The following is a 12,219-nucleotide window of genomic DNA, read 5'->3' as shown; positions in this document are numbered from 1 at the left end:
CGTGATGTTACTCTGTAACCTTGCAACGGCAATACTGACTCTGAACAAGGTAATTTGTTTATCTAAGCAATGGCTAGAGAAGATCATCACGAGAGCGCTACAGCAGCTGAAAAGCTCGCTCTCATCAAGAGTCCTCTGATAGCTTCCGACTCTAGCGTCGATAGCCTTCCCACCAGGAGTCCCACGGCTCCTGATCTGAGCCTCTTTGGTAACAGATACGATGATGACTGCCCACAGTTCCAAAAGGTCTCTACCATGAGACGCTACTCAGGGAATCTCTGCTGACGCGGAAACAGCACGAAGATGCCAGTCTACTTGAGCTTTTCTACGATCTCTTCTTCGCCGCCAATTACACTGTCTTTTGCGAAACACAAGGTGTTAACAGTCACGAGCGTTTCAAAGCCTACGTTGGATACTTCAGGTAGGAATGGGAAGAGGTTCAATGCGGTGAAGATGCTAACAGATAGAAAGTATTCTGTGGATCACATGGCTGACTACTAGTCTGTACGATGTTCGATTCGTGACAGACAGTCTCTTTGGTGAGCCAGCTTGAGTCACCTTCATAACTTATGCTAACAGATATAGAACGTGCCGCTCGAGGTGTTCATCTCGGAGTCATGGTTGGATTTGCCGTCGTTGCCCCCAAGTTTACACCACACGATCAAAACATGAAGACCATGAGAACGATGTGTATGTTTCTCAGCCCCATCTCACCCCTGAATTTCATATCTGACACCCTCTAGCCATCATCCTAATGGTTTCTCGCCTATGCTTGGCTGTCGAATACGGAAGCATCCTCTGGCACGTCCGAAAGTACAAGAAGCAGGTTTTGCCAATGATGCTTCAGATTGGCTTGAACTTTGCACTTGCCATGATCTATCTCGGCATCACATTCCGCTTCACTGATCACAATAGCAACGTCTTTATGACGTGGTATGTTCTCGCTGGTGTAGAGGTAATCCTGACTTTCGCCATTGCCTACATCTTCCCGGTCTTGAGCTTCCAGGGTACGCATTTGATGAAGCGTATTGGTCTGTTGACTGTCATTATTGTTGGCGACGGAATCATTACTATTTCAAAGAGCGTTGTCACCATCGTCGAAAGCCCTGATGCATGGAGTGAGTCTCATACTTATATGTCTTCACATAGGGTTTTCCTCTAACACACTGATAGATGCTCAAACGATTGGCATTGTCACCGCTGCAGCCACAACCATCTATGCCGTCTTCCTCATCTATTTCGACTGGATGAAGAATCCTTATCTGCCCAAGTTTCGTCAACAGCTCTGGACTCTTCTCCACTATCCTCTACATCTCGCCCTCTGCCTTTTCATCCAGGGTTTCACCCAGCTCGTCATCTGGACCAAGATCTTCGATGTTTTCAAGCACCTGAACTCGAGCTCAGTACTCCTAGATAACACCAGTCTCATGGCCAAGGCAACAACCAAGATGATCGTCGACGAGCTACAGAAAGTTGTCACCAAGTTCTTCGAGACCTACACACCTCAGTATATCACGACTTTGAACACAGCCGATGCTGCACTGAAGAATATCTCTACTATAAACGATACCTTCTGGCCACAGGTCGTCAAGTATACTGATACAAATCTGGATAAGGATTATCCTGATCAGGGCGACTACCAGACCTTCGTCGACGCCATGATTGGTCTCATGAGTGCCATGGAGAACGCTTTGCTTGAGACATTCAAGATCAACCTTGCGAAGGAAGTTGACGATGAGAACAAGAGCAAGGGAATACAGCAGACTGATTCTGGCTTTGAGTCTGAACTCAATGACAAGATGTGGATTCGTTTCCAACTTATCGTAAGTCCATGTCCACGCGATATATCCTTTGCGTTCCTAACGTATGACGCAGTTCAACTATACTTACATTGCCGCTGGTATCTCCCTAATCCTCATGGTCTCTCTAGCCGTCATCTCACGAACAAAACCATGGAGCAAATGGGCTATCACCCGTCACGTCATATTCACTCTCCTCGGCCTCGGCACAAGCCTCATCGCGTTGATAAGATACAGTGCAACAAGATCCGCTGAATACCAACAGAGTTCTTGGATGCTTCCTACAATTACCATTGTCTGGCTCGTTGTGCTTGTACTGACTCACATTCGCAACCCGCCACCTTTGTTCTTCAAGGGTAGCCAGTCCTTCTGGAGCAGAAAGAATAATAGCCAGCAAACTTATGACTATGTCATGCCTTCAGAGGGACAGACGGCATATAAAGGAGCACCAAGTACCCAAGTTAGGTCTTCCGTCTAGATTACTTTTCAATTCTTGGAGTAAGCGATAGCCGTTTAGAGAACAAATTCTAATCAAGCAAGTCGAAGCTAGATGAATATAGGGTAAATAGTGCATCATATAAACTAAGGGAACCGGGAAAAACAAAAGAATGCCACAAGGTAGACTATCATCACTCAACACCACCAATTAATACAAACATTCAATATAAAAGCGCTGGACAAGAGTGTGCTGCTAATTCTATTACATATTTCGTACCCCATCTTTCTGTTGATTTTATCACTCGATTCATCAGTATCCTACAATAACGCAGAATACAAATAATCAAAGGAATAGGGGTTAAGGTTTACGGTACTCCGAACCAACAGCCTTTTCATACTCAAGGGATAGCCGCTCTGTCTTCCGGGTTTCTTCCAATGGTAATTCGAATCACACTGGCGCTAATCTAGATGCGCCCTTCCTGCGTCCATGATAGACACAGACGCCAGTCCCACCACTGACGTGTTTCTCGTTGGTCGGGCACATTGGGCTACTGGGAAGATGTTCCGGCAGCTGAAATTCAAATGGAGGTCGGTCTTGAAAAGGACTCCTGCGAACGGGTTTCTTGGGCATCTTTTCCCACCACTCGTAGGTGTCAGCAACAATGCTCTGGCGACGAACTGTTTGGATAGAGTTCCTTCTCGATGGAGACTCCATTTCATCGTCTTCTTTGGGAGGAACGGTCTCAGTGAAGAATGAACATGGCCGACCGCTCGCAGTGTCTTCGGCTAGAGGTGGTGTCTTTATTCTTCTTGCCTCCTGGAAAAGAAAAAATGTTAGTGTGTGGCGACCCGAGCTCGATTTACAAGAACATACCCCTCCCGGAAACTGGCCATTAACACAGTTGACATGTACTGTTAGAATGTCAGCATGGGTTTCCCAGATACCTTACATGTTTTAAATAACATACAAGAAGTATAGCTTGAGGCTGCTGAGGGAGGAGGGGTCTCACCTTTGAGTATCTCCCTCACTGAGCTGGTTACACTGCTGAAAGAATCTGCTGATTCCTTGCGAGCCCATGGTGCCCTGCCAAAGAGCCTTCTTCGAAGCTTGGGTTTCACCGCGTCGTCTTTGAACCAAGAACCTGTTTTAGTGATTTGGAGCGTACTAGAATAATTCCCCGTGCCATCCATTGTCGCACATTGATGGACATGTTGTGGGATAGCTGAACACATTGGTTCCTTGTCAAGATTAGCGTTGATCCCTTTGTCTGCCAACGAAACAAACTTACCTCTTTCCGAGTCTTCAACTTCAGCTTTGATTCGAGACTCTTCTTTGCTTTGACATAAAAGCCCATGGAACTCAGTGGTGAAGAGGGAGGAGTACTCGTCTGTCCGTTTATGCCCGAATTATTCATCGGAGAGATCGAGTCTGTGCTGTTATTGTTCATGCTGGGGGAGATATCACTGGAATCTGGAAACTGATATGAGGAGTGCGTGACGGAAGGATGCTGCAAAGAGAGAACGTGCGCCGATTCCGACACAAAGGGACTGGAAGGTGGTCTTGACTGTGTTGGTTCGAACCCCTGGAAGGTGAGTGGCGCTGAAAGGGGTGTTAAAGGAGATGCGAATGAAAGGTCTCGAACGTCTGGTTCACTGGCGGATTTTGTTGAGCGGTTCCTCCACTTGAAGAAGCTTTTCCCAGAAGTGCTCTTCCGTGGTACCATAAGTTGACGTTCTGCCCAGTATCCTTGAGGGAACCAGACCTACTCGAACCCGTCACGAGGAGGCCGTGGGGGGTCCACGCCGAAACTAGAGGATGATAAAGATTGTCGGTAGGTTGGCCGAGGCGTAGCAACATTCGAAGTTAGAGGAGACGAGAACATATTCTCCGGCATTGAAGGAAGACTCGGCTGGTGTTTCATTAGGTTTTCATATTTTGGTTTGGATGCCGTGAACGCCGCGGCGGCATAGGAAGGAGACGCAGTCGTTCCATGAGGAACATTGAAGTAACTAGAGCTATCAGTATAGCGGCTCGGGGTCTCATAATGTGGTATCGTACTTGGGCTCGTTCATATTATGACGAATTGTTGGCAACGATGGATCTGAACGAGACTGCGTCGGCATCTTAAACCTGGAGTAGCACTGTTTGGGCGAGACCGCCCTTCGGTCAAGATGAAGTACTCAACTTCGGGGCGATAATGCTGTGGTGAAAAGGACTGATGTTGGAAAAGAATTACATAATGGCTTAAAACAGACAACTAGGAGGTTGGGATAGGGAGCATAGCATGTATAGCGTAAGATGCTAGTGAGGAGAGCTGCTCCATAGGTACCAAAGTAGGAAGAAACTTAGGAGGATGAACGATGGCAGTATCGGATTCGGTCGGAGAGGGAGTTCCGATGCCTTCTAGGTAGAGGTACATGGCAGTCGTTGTCACTGCTCCTTCCACATACTGTGAATGACGAGCTCATAGTATCCCAATTGGGTAACAAGAACGCTCACAGGTGTAGAAGGCATGCAGGTGGCGGACAGTGCACGATGAGATTTATAGGAAAGAATTGGAACAAAAGAATCATATAGAATTGGTATCGAGATGGGCTTCTTGTCTCCAACAGACTTAATTCTATCTCCACTCAAGTCGAACCAGCTTGAAACCATTTTAATACGCCATACGCCAAATTTGTCTTGATTCATTAGAAATGCTGTTGGTTGATACCATCAATCCCATTAATCAATGAGCATAGTGTCGTCACCGTCCAATGCTGGGCCCTGGGGCTCCAGCGGCACACCACGACCTCGTCCAGCCAACAACTCTCTCCTCACCTCGGGTCCGATAGCTGCGTGACCGTGTGTGAGAAGCAGATCCAGAAGAGCCTCGCGCTGATCTTCTGTGACGTCGCCCTTGTATCGCTGAGCAAATGCGAGAAGACTTTGGTGCCAGATAACGGGCAGCTTTGTTCTAGCATCACCTTCATTCAAGCCTGACATAGCGTCGCCAACTTGAACAGAGGCAGGGTCGACACTGCGGAATCGCAGAAAGTGGAAAACCAGGGCATCAATAACCTGGAAAGGGAGAGCATACTTCTTCTCAAGAAGGGCCTTGATGAAGATGTTGGTGGCACCTCCACCCTCGGTTCCATGAGACGCCTCCTGGGCGGCAATATCACATAGACCCTTCAGAGCTGCAGCAGAATGAAGGACAGGAATAGAAATCCTAGTCAAGACGGCGGAGATGATATGAGCCTCGCGGAGGGTGCATGTTCCACTGCCAACGAGAGGGAACAGGAAGCCCTTGAAGAAAGCAGCAGGCTTATAAAGAGCCTTCTTGAGCGAGTTGAACAAGTGGACGTTCAGCTTCTTGGTTTCGTAGATATCTTCGCGAACGCGGTCGAGGATAACCATTTCCAGGAATCGTTGAACCACATGGGGCTTGCTGGAAACGAAGATCCTTGTCGCCTGGTAGCAAGCATTGGTAGACCATTTGTCGGGCTCGGTGACAGCGATAATGTCTTCCCAGTGAGGGATTGTGGGGAGAATCTTGAAGGGCTTTGGCAGAGGTCCGGACTTGTATCGAGAGAGAATTTGGCCGACCCTGGGATTGTTAGCTTAAGTGGTCATTTCAGGTCCAATTGGGAACATACTTGGTGTAGACCTCGATGACTTTGGGAGGAAGCTCATAGTCCTCCTCATCGGGAGGCCCCAGGTTGTTCTCTCGCCTCTCTTGCGCCGCCTCATGAGCAGCAATCTTCTCCAAGATAAGATCTGCGAGGTTGACGCTCTCCCCTTGCTCCTCTCCAGTAGGCTTGAGGTCCCAGCCGTGCTTCAATAGGTCGTCCTCCTCATCAGGCATGAATTTTCGGTACATGTCAAGATCGCTGGGATCAACCTCGATCTCTTCCACAACTTCTTCATCCTCGCCCCAAGCCTCGTCGTCCTCATAGACCTTGTTTTCCTCCTCAGCCTCGTCGTCAAATCGCGAATCGTAGCCAAAAGTGTCAATGGTAGGTTTGGCGACCGCCTTGCCAGCATTTTCCTCCTCGGCCAGCTCACGACCTATGCGCAGAATGGTTCTAGAAGCGCGGTCATCGACAAAGTTTTCCTCCTCATCGTCGCCGCCATTTGATCTCCTCTTTGAGGACTTGTTCTTGAGAATTCCAGTGGCTGTGATGTCATCCTCGAGAGGGTTGTGTCGTCGTGTCTGCCGCGAGGCAGAGGGAATAGTAGCTTTAGGCATTTTGGGCGTATTGACTTGGAGATGGCACACAATGTGGGCTTGGAGTCGTAGTCTGGGAAGAATTTCAAAAATTTTGCCTTATCGATAAGGACCCCTCTTGCTCGAAATAGCCTAGTGCACTGTATCGCTCACAAAGGTGTTTCACCGCTTTCGCTTGAGAAGTTGTCTACCTACTAACTACCTAATGAATTGGATCGCTTATATCAGAGTATTTCAGCCTGAGAAGGTAGAAACACTATTCCTGTACCTATATATACGTGCTCTCTTTTATCTTCATAGCGATATACAAAAGCTTCTACGTGCTATTGCCCTAATTGTATCTCTTGTCCTCCTTTACTAGGCACCTTATTCTCTTGCTATCGAATAGCAGAAAATGAGGCTATACATATCATGGTTGTGAAATTAAAACAGCTGATACATCTGGCTAAAAAAGAATTAGTCAAAACTTCCGACGGCCTTGTCGTGTTCTTGAAAAATATGATAAACCAGGCTGATTCTGCCCCGCCACCATGATGACACAAGAAGAGACCCTGGAAACTTCTTCAGCATGTGGGTCCAACTGAAAATTCACGTACTGACCACTAAAAATGATGCCCAGTCCTGCTGAAGCAACGATGGCTTCAGGCCTCTAACCCCCACTACTCTCATGCCCCTCCAAAATCATCACCAACTCTAAAAATTCACTTCAACAACACATATTGAAGACAATAACAGGAAGAGAAGATGCCAACTGAACTAGAGGAGGCAAGTCACCATATATACTATAAGATGACTACTTGGCTAACATATGTTAAATGTAGCTCGTGGGCTTTATCGCCAACCCCAACGCTCAGATCCGTCTGCTTGCTGCCGAGAACCTCGTCCCCTACTCATTGTCAGAACCCAGTATCTTCAAGACCGAGAATCTCCAACCAGTCAAGCATCTCAGTTTTCTAGTCCGAGACCACCCTGTAAGTCGGTCCTGTGAAAATGAAACGGGTTTCCCTGAGACTAATGATAACTCAGAAAATTGCCGAACATGCCATCACAATGCTGGTCAACTTATCGAGTGACCAAGAGGTTCTCGAATTCCTTGCAAAAGACGAGAAGTTCCTCGGCATTGTATTCGATCTCATAGTGGTATGTTTAAAGGCTGAAGAGACTTGTTATCGGTCGCTAACACGTCATCTAGAACCCCGAAGAGCCTAATGCAAACTTGTTAGCCATGCTTGTGGCTAACTTATCCAAGTGGGATGGCCTGAAAGATTTCCTCAAGCGAAAGCAAGAACCCCCAAAAGAACTAGGCTCAGACCAGGTTGTCCTCAACCAACTACTAGATCTGTTTGTCAAGGGACAAGACGGCACATACAACAAGCACGCAGACTTTGACTATCTAGCCTATGTTTTCGCCGATCTCTCCAAGCACGCTGATATTCGAAAGCACTTCCTTGAAGAGCAATCTTATGACAAGGTCATTCCCATTACCAAGCTCAAGGTTTTCACCGAACACAAGTCCGATATTCGACGAAAAGGTGTTGCTAGCACTATCAAGAACGTTGCCTTTGAGGTTTCATCCCACCCTTCATTCTTATCTGAGAACGAGATTGATATCCTACCTTATATCCTGCTCCCTATCATGGGTAACGAGGAGTACGATGTTGATGAGACGATGGATATGTTGCCCGATCTCCAACTACTACCTCCTGATAAGAAGCGAGACTCGGACAACCAGAATGTGCAGACACATGTTGAGACACTCACATTATTGACGACAACACGAGAAGGACGAGATCTTATGCGACGTGTTAAGGTATATCCTGTCATTCGTGAGACCCATTCGCGAGTCAACGATGAAAGCGTTCAAGAAGCTTGTGAGCGCCTGGTGCAAGTATTGGCACGAGATGAGGAAGACGAGGACAAGACAGAGAATGATATTAAGGCTATTGAGGATAAGCCTGAGGCTACCAATGGACGAGTGGAAGAGGTCGAGGATGAAGATGATCAACTCGTTGAGGTTTAGGCGGGGTTTTCAAAGCAAAATGAGCGAAGGGGGTTGTTTGTGCATGGAAAAGAATAAAAATGCCTCGATTTTCGAAAGACACCTCAGGGTAAGACTGGAACGAAAAAAATAGAGGCCAGAGAGTTCTTTCATATGGATTGGATATTATGAATATAGGTACTCAAAAGTAACGTATATAGACATTGAATGTTTTGCAACAAAACGAGTGTAATCCGCCATGAACCTAAACCAAGGTATCGTACTCCTAGAATGCTGAGCCCGTGAAAGAATGTCCTACCGCCCAATATTGATATGCATGCCCATAAGTTCCATCATAAACCACATTTCAAACGCCATCCTCCGGTTTTATCTCACATTAAATCATCTACTTAGAATGACCCATATCCTCATCACTTTCCTTGAACATACTCTTCCGGATAGGGCTTGCTGAGGCCTTGGCTGTGATGTAGTCCCGACCAGGAGCCTCGCTGGCACTGGGAGGAGACACTGGTGCAGGGGATACCGGGCCTTCACCAATGGGTGAATTGGGTGTTAAGTCTGCAGGAGGAGAGGGAAGTGGCGGCGAAGGCAAGCTTGCATCGTCGGTCCTTGGACTTATAGGAACGGCCGTATGCCGGAGTGCTAATGCATCGCCCTCAGAGACGCCAGAAACATCAGATGTTACGCGAGTGGGTTTCCCGTCGCTTTCGGTTACACCAGACACATCTGATGTCATGCGATTATGGCCTGCTGTGGGAGAGTCAGGCTGCGATACTTGAGGTCCTGTCGATCTCGATACGGTGCTTGCATGTTCCCCTCCTATAGAGTAAGAGTTGCTAGAAGGATTCGACATGGATCGAGGCTTGCCGTCTTTGGCAAAGTGGGAGTACTTTTGGATGATGTCGATGGGTGAAAGACCTGTGTCATGGAGCTCAGGAGGTCGTGAGGTGTCTAAAACTGTCATTAATTTTCATCACCATTTGAGAAAATAGTTGCAACTTACCAGGCATCTCATGAATTTGTGTATCAGCCACCTCGGCGGGAGAGACAGGATAGGCGGGAGTATCAGACGGTGACGGTGACAACCCGACGAATCTCGCAGTCAAGGCCACTTCGGTTCCAGGGCTTGTCGGGGTCTCGTCTGTTGTGACTGTTGGGGCCTTCTCGTTGTGCTGGCCCCTGATCCATGAACGGATACGCGAGCCCGGATCTTCAGTACCGTCGTCGCTTGATCTATTCTTGAAGATTTTACGACGGCGCCAGAGGCAGAAGACAACGAGAATACCAGTCACGAACATCAGTCCAAGAACGACTCCAAGAACTGGCGCAACCCAGTTTGGAAGACCAGAGCCGCCGCTCTTGTTATCATCATCATTGTTGTCGCCGCTATCGAGTCGAGGTCGGCCTGTTGAGACTACCTTGGTGTAAGGCCAGTATTCCTTGATCTTCTTGGTGTCGTATTTAGTGCCAAAGATGTCTTCAAGGGCAGATGCCGACCAGCCGTCTGCAGGGGCAGTCGCCGTTGCGCCACCTTTAGCATTACCTCCGATTTCAGAGTGAATCTTTTCGTGAACGCCGTAATCACTGTACTCGTCGGGATCATACCCATCCAACCACTGTCCACTGGTGACATTGAAGTTCACAATTGGGCCCTGGTCAAGACAAGTAATCGAACTTCCAGCTTGAGACGTGTAACCACCAAAGACAAGCATTTGGTCAGGGTATGGCATGAAGCACTTGTGTCCAGCGCGAGCATGAAGGGATTTTCCTTCATTGACCTTGATCCACGTGAAGGATGGTAATGAGAGCACCCAGACATCATCACTGTAAGCGTCCAGAGGATGAATACCGTCGAATCCACCATAGTAGAAGATGTTGAAACTTGAACGATCCGAAGCCGTGGCGACAACGGCACACCCTCGAGTTCGTGCACCTGGACCGTCCTTGGTTTCCTGCTTGTACCACTTCTTGCTGTCTATGTCGTAGACGTCGATTGTCTGCATAAACCCAGGGCTTTGCTTCTCCTGTCATCGTGCAGTGTCAGTATCACTTCCACATCGATGCAAGTTTGGATATGACTTACACTCTCTGCCTCATTGGCGGATTTTCCACTTCGTCCTGCCCATTCAGGATAGACAACACCTCCCAGGACAACGAGAATACCTTTCTTGCCCACAGGCACCCAAACGACCTCTGCATTGGCACGTCCCTTGGGGCCTTTCAATGTTGTGTTGGTCCAAGTTTCGTAGAGCTGCTCCTCCATGTTCAAGGTAATCAGCGTGTCGGAAACATTCGTGGCCTTATTCTTGGGATCGTTCGTGAAGAAAGCTCCATATGTCGGCGATCTCAGTCCAGAGAAATAGAACGCGAGGCTTTCAGACGGTACATTTGCAGCCCCTCCATACGCGACGTATCTAGTGACGTCTTTGTCCAGCTTGTCATCAACAAAACTTGGCCTCCATGTCGGCTTGTCCGGTCCATACTGGTACGCCTGGTAGCCCAAGACTTCATCCTTATCGGGTGCCTGGTACAAGTCGTCGTTTCGCAACAGATCGCCGCCGTAAAGGAAGAATTCAGCATCATTGCCAAGAAGAGCGCCGTCGATAAAGTTGGGTGCAGCGCCGTTACTGTTTCCTGAGCCGCCTCGTGCTTTTGACATGGCTGGTTTGTCGAGAAGAATCTGCGTCACATTCGTCGTCGTATTAAATGGAGTGCTCAGATTGAAGTTGAGGATAATACCCTCATTGTTGCCTTGGGTTGTTAGTTTGCACAAGATCAATAGACCGGAATGACCAACCTGTGTCAAGTCCTGTAATAGTTTTGCCATCATTCATATGTGCAGTCCATTTGATATCACCACCATCTAGATACACCATATCCCGAATCATTATTGCTGCTTAGACATTAGACAATGTTTTAATGAGATCAACAGACAATAGTCTTACCTCTTGGTTGTTTCCAAATACATATTTCAGTGCTGATTTGGCCATCTTGCCAGGCATCAAACTGTGCTACGGCTGGGCATATGGCCGCGGCCAGGAATGCCCACGGTGCAGCGTTTCTAAACATCATGACCGCAATCATGAATTATTCAGAGGGCGTTGCACAGAGTAGGCGTTTGAAAGATATTAACTGCAAGAAGATGCTAGTGGACCATTGCTTATTCTGTCCTGAAGACGCTCTCAACGGCCGGAAAAGAGACCGAATACCCGCTGGGAGGCAAAGTGTACACAGGTAACAAGGCTACTTTGGGAAGGTAAGCAATCCCTATTGAACAAAGAAACAGCCTCGGTCTAGAATCAAAGATCACTAGAGTGTCGGAGCAGCTCGATGCTTGGTGGGCTTGTGCAATATGCAAGTAGAATGAACGGGCAAGGATCAAGGAATTAGACGCCAAGACAAAACGATGGTAAGATGAGAATCCAAACGGTATAGAGAGAATCCAAAACGGTCTGTAAGACAGAATATCAAGATTGGAAGCCAAGTGTACAGTATTCTCTGTAGAGCAAACGTTCGCCACCGAGACCAGTTGAGATCGGAGGGGATGGGGAATGGGGAATGGGTAGGGCTGAGGGATCAGCTGTTCCTCATGTCCAGACAGCAGATTCGTCGGTTAGAGGTTTAAAGAGCCATTGGGCTACACCCATGCTCTTCGGTGGTTGCCCATGCGTATATGGACACCATCTTACTGCGGTGCAGCATGCTCTGCATGCGTTGGCTACGGTCAGGGTTATGCTTCCGAGCTGACACCGTTCTGTAAGGACATAAGTTT

The 12,219-nt window shown here is 47.9% G+C and overlaps 5 protein-coding genes across 5 annotated transcripts; 2 read left to right on the top strand and 3 right to left on the bottom strand.

The window, feature by feature from the left end:
• Positions 1 to 69: 69 nt before the first annotated feature.
• Positions 70 to 2,277, top strand: FPRO_02587 (uncharacterized protein; the record flags this gene model as incomplete). The annotated part of the gene is made up of 7 exons (XM_031227296.1): positions 70 to 246; positions 297 to 421; positions 472 to 539; positions 586 to 690; positions 744 to 1,118; positions 1,174 to 1,823; positions 1,876 to 2,277. The coding sequence occupies 7 exons, from the start codon at positions 70 to 72 to the stop codon at positions 2,275 to 2,277; spliced, it is 1,902 nt and encodes a 633-aa protein (XP_031077746.1).
• Positions 2,278 to 2,685: 408 nt separating this feature from the next.
• On the bottom strand, positions 2,686 to 4,361 carry FPRO_02588 (uncharacterized protein; the record flags this gene model as incomplete). Its single annotated transcript, XM_031227294.1, has 6 exons — positions 2,686 to 3,054; positions 3,112 to 3,149; positions 3,206 to 3,476; positions 3,527 to 3,929; positions 4,005 to 4,247; positions 4,297 to 4,361. 6 exons carry the CDS (start codon positions 4,359 to 4,361, stop codon positions 2,686 to 2,688), a joined length of 1,389 nt encoding a protein of 462 aa, XP_031077745.1.
• Positions 4,362 to 4,962: 601 nt separating this feature from the next.
• On the bottom strand, positions 4,963 to 6,469 carry FPRO_02589 (uncharacterized protein; the record flags this gene model as incomplete). Its single annotated transcript, XM_031227293.1, has 2 exons — positions 4,963 to 5,827; positions 5,877 to 6,469. 2 exons carry the CDS (start codon positions 6,467 to 6,469, stop codon positions 4,963 to 4,965), a joined length of 1,458 nt encoding a protein of 485 aa, XP_031077744.1.
• Positions 6,470 to 7,192: 723 nt separating this feature from the next.
• FPRO_02590 (related to FAM203 family protein C1020.12c) lies at positions 7,193 to 8,468 on the top strand (the record flags this gene model as incomplete). The annotated part of the gene is made up of 4 exons (XM_031227292.1): positions 7,193 to 7,213; positions 7,270 to 7,419; positions 7,475 to 7,588; positions 7,641 to 8,468. The coding sequence occupies 4 exons, from the start codon at positions 7,193 to 7,195 to the stop codon at positions 8,466 to 8,468; spliced, it is 1,113 nt and encodes a 370-aa protein (XP_031077743.1).
• A 364-nt stretch (positions 8,469 to 8,832) lies between these two features.
• On the bottom strand, positions 8,833 to 11,516 carry FPRO_02591 (uncharacterized protein; the record flags this gene model as incomplete). The annotated part of the gene is made up of 5 exons (XM_031227291.1): positions 8,833 to 9,398; positions 9,451 to 10,471; positions 10,531 to 11,198; positions 11,245 to 11,340; positions 11,393 to 11,516. 5 exons carry the CDS (start codon positions 11,514 to 11,516, stop codon positions 8,833 to 8,835), a joined length of 2,475 nt encoding a protein of 824 aa, XP_031077742.1.
• Positions 11,517 to 12,219: the final 703 nt, after the last annotated feature.

Source organism: Fusarium proliferatum, assembly GCF_900067095.1.
Source record: "Fusarium proliferatum ET1 genome assembly, contig: FPRO_scaffold002, whole genome shotgun sequence".
Taxonomy (NCBI): Eukaryota; Fungi; Ascomycota; class Sordariomycetes; order Hypocreales; family Nectriaceae; genus Fusarium; species Fusarium proliferatum.
Note: the sequence above shows the minus strand (reverse complement) of the source record. Positions and strands in the feature narration are given on the sequence as shown.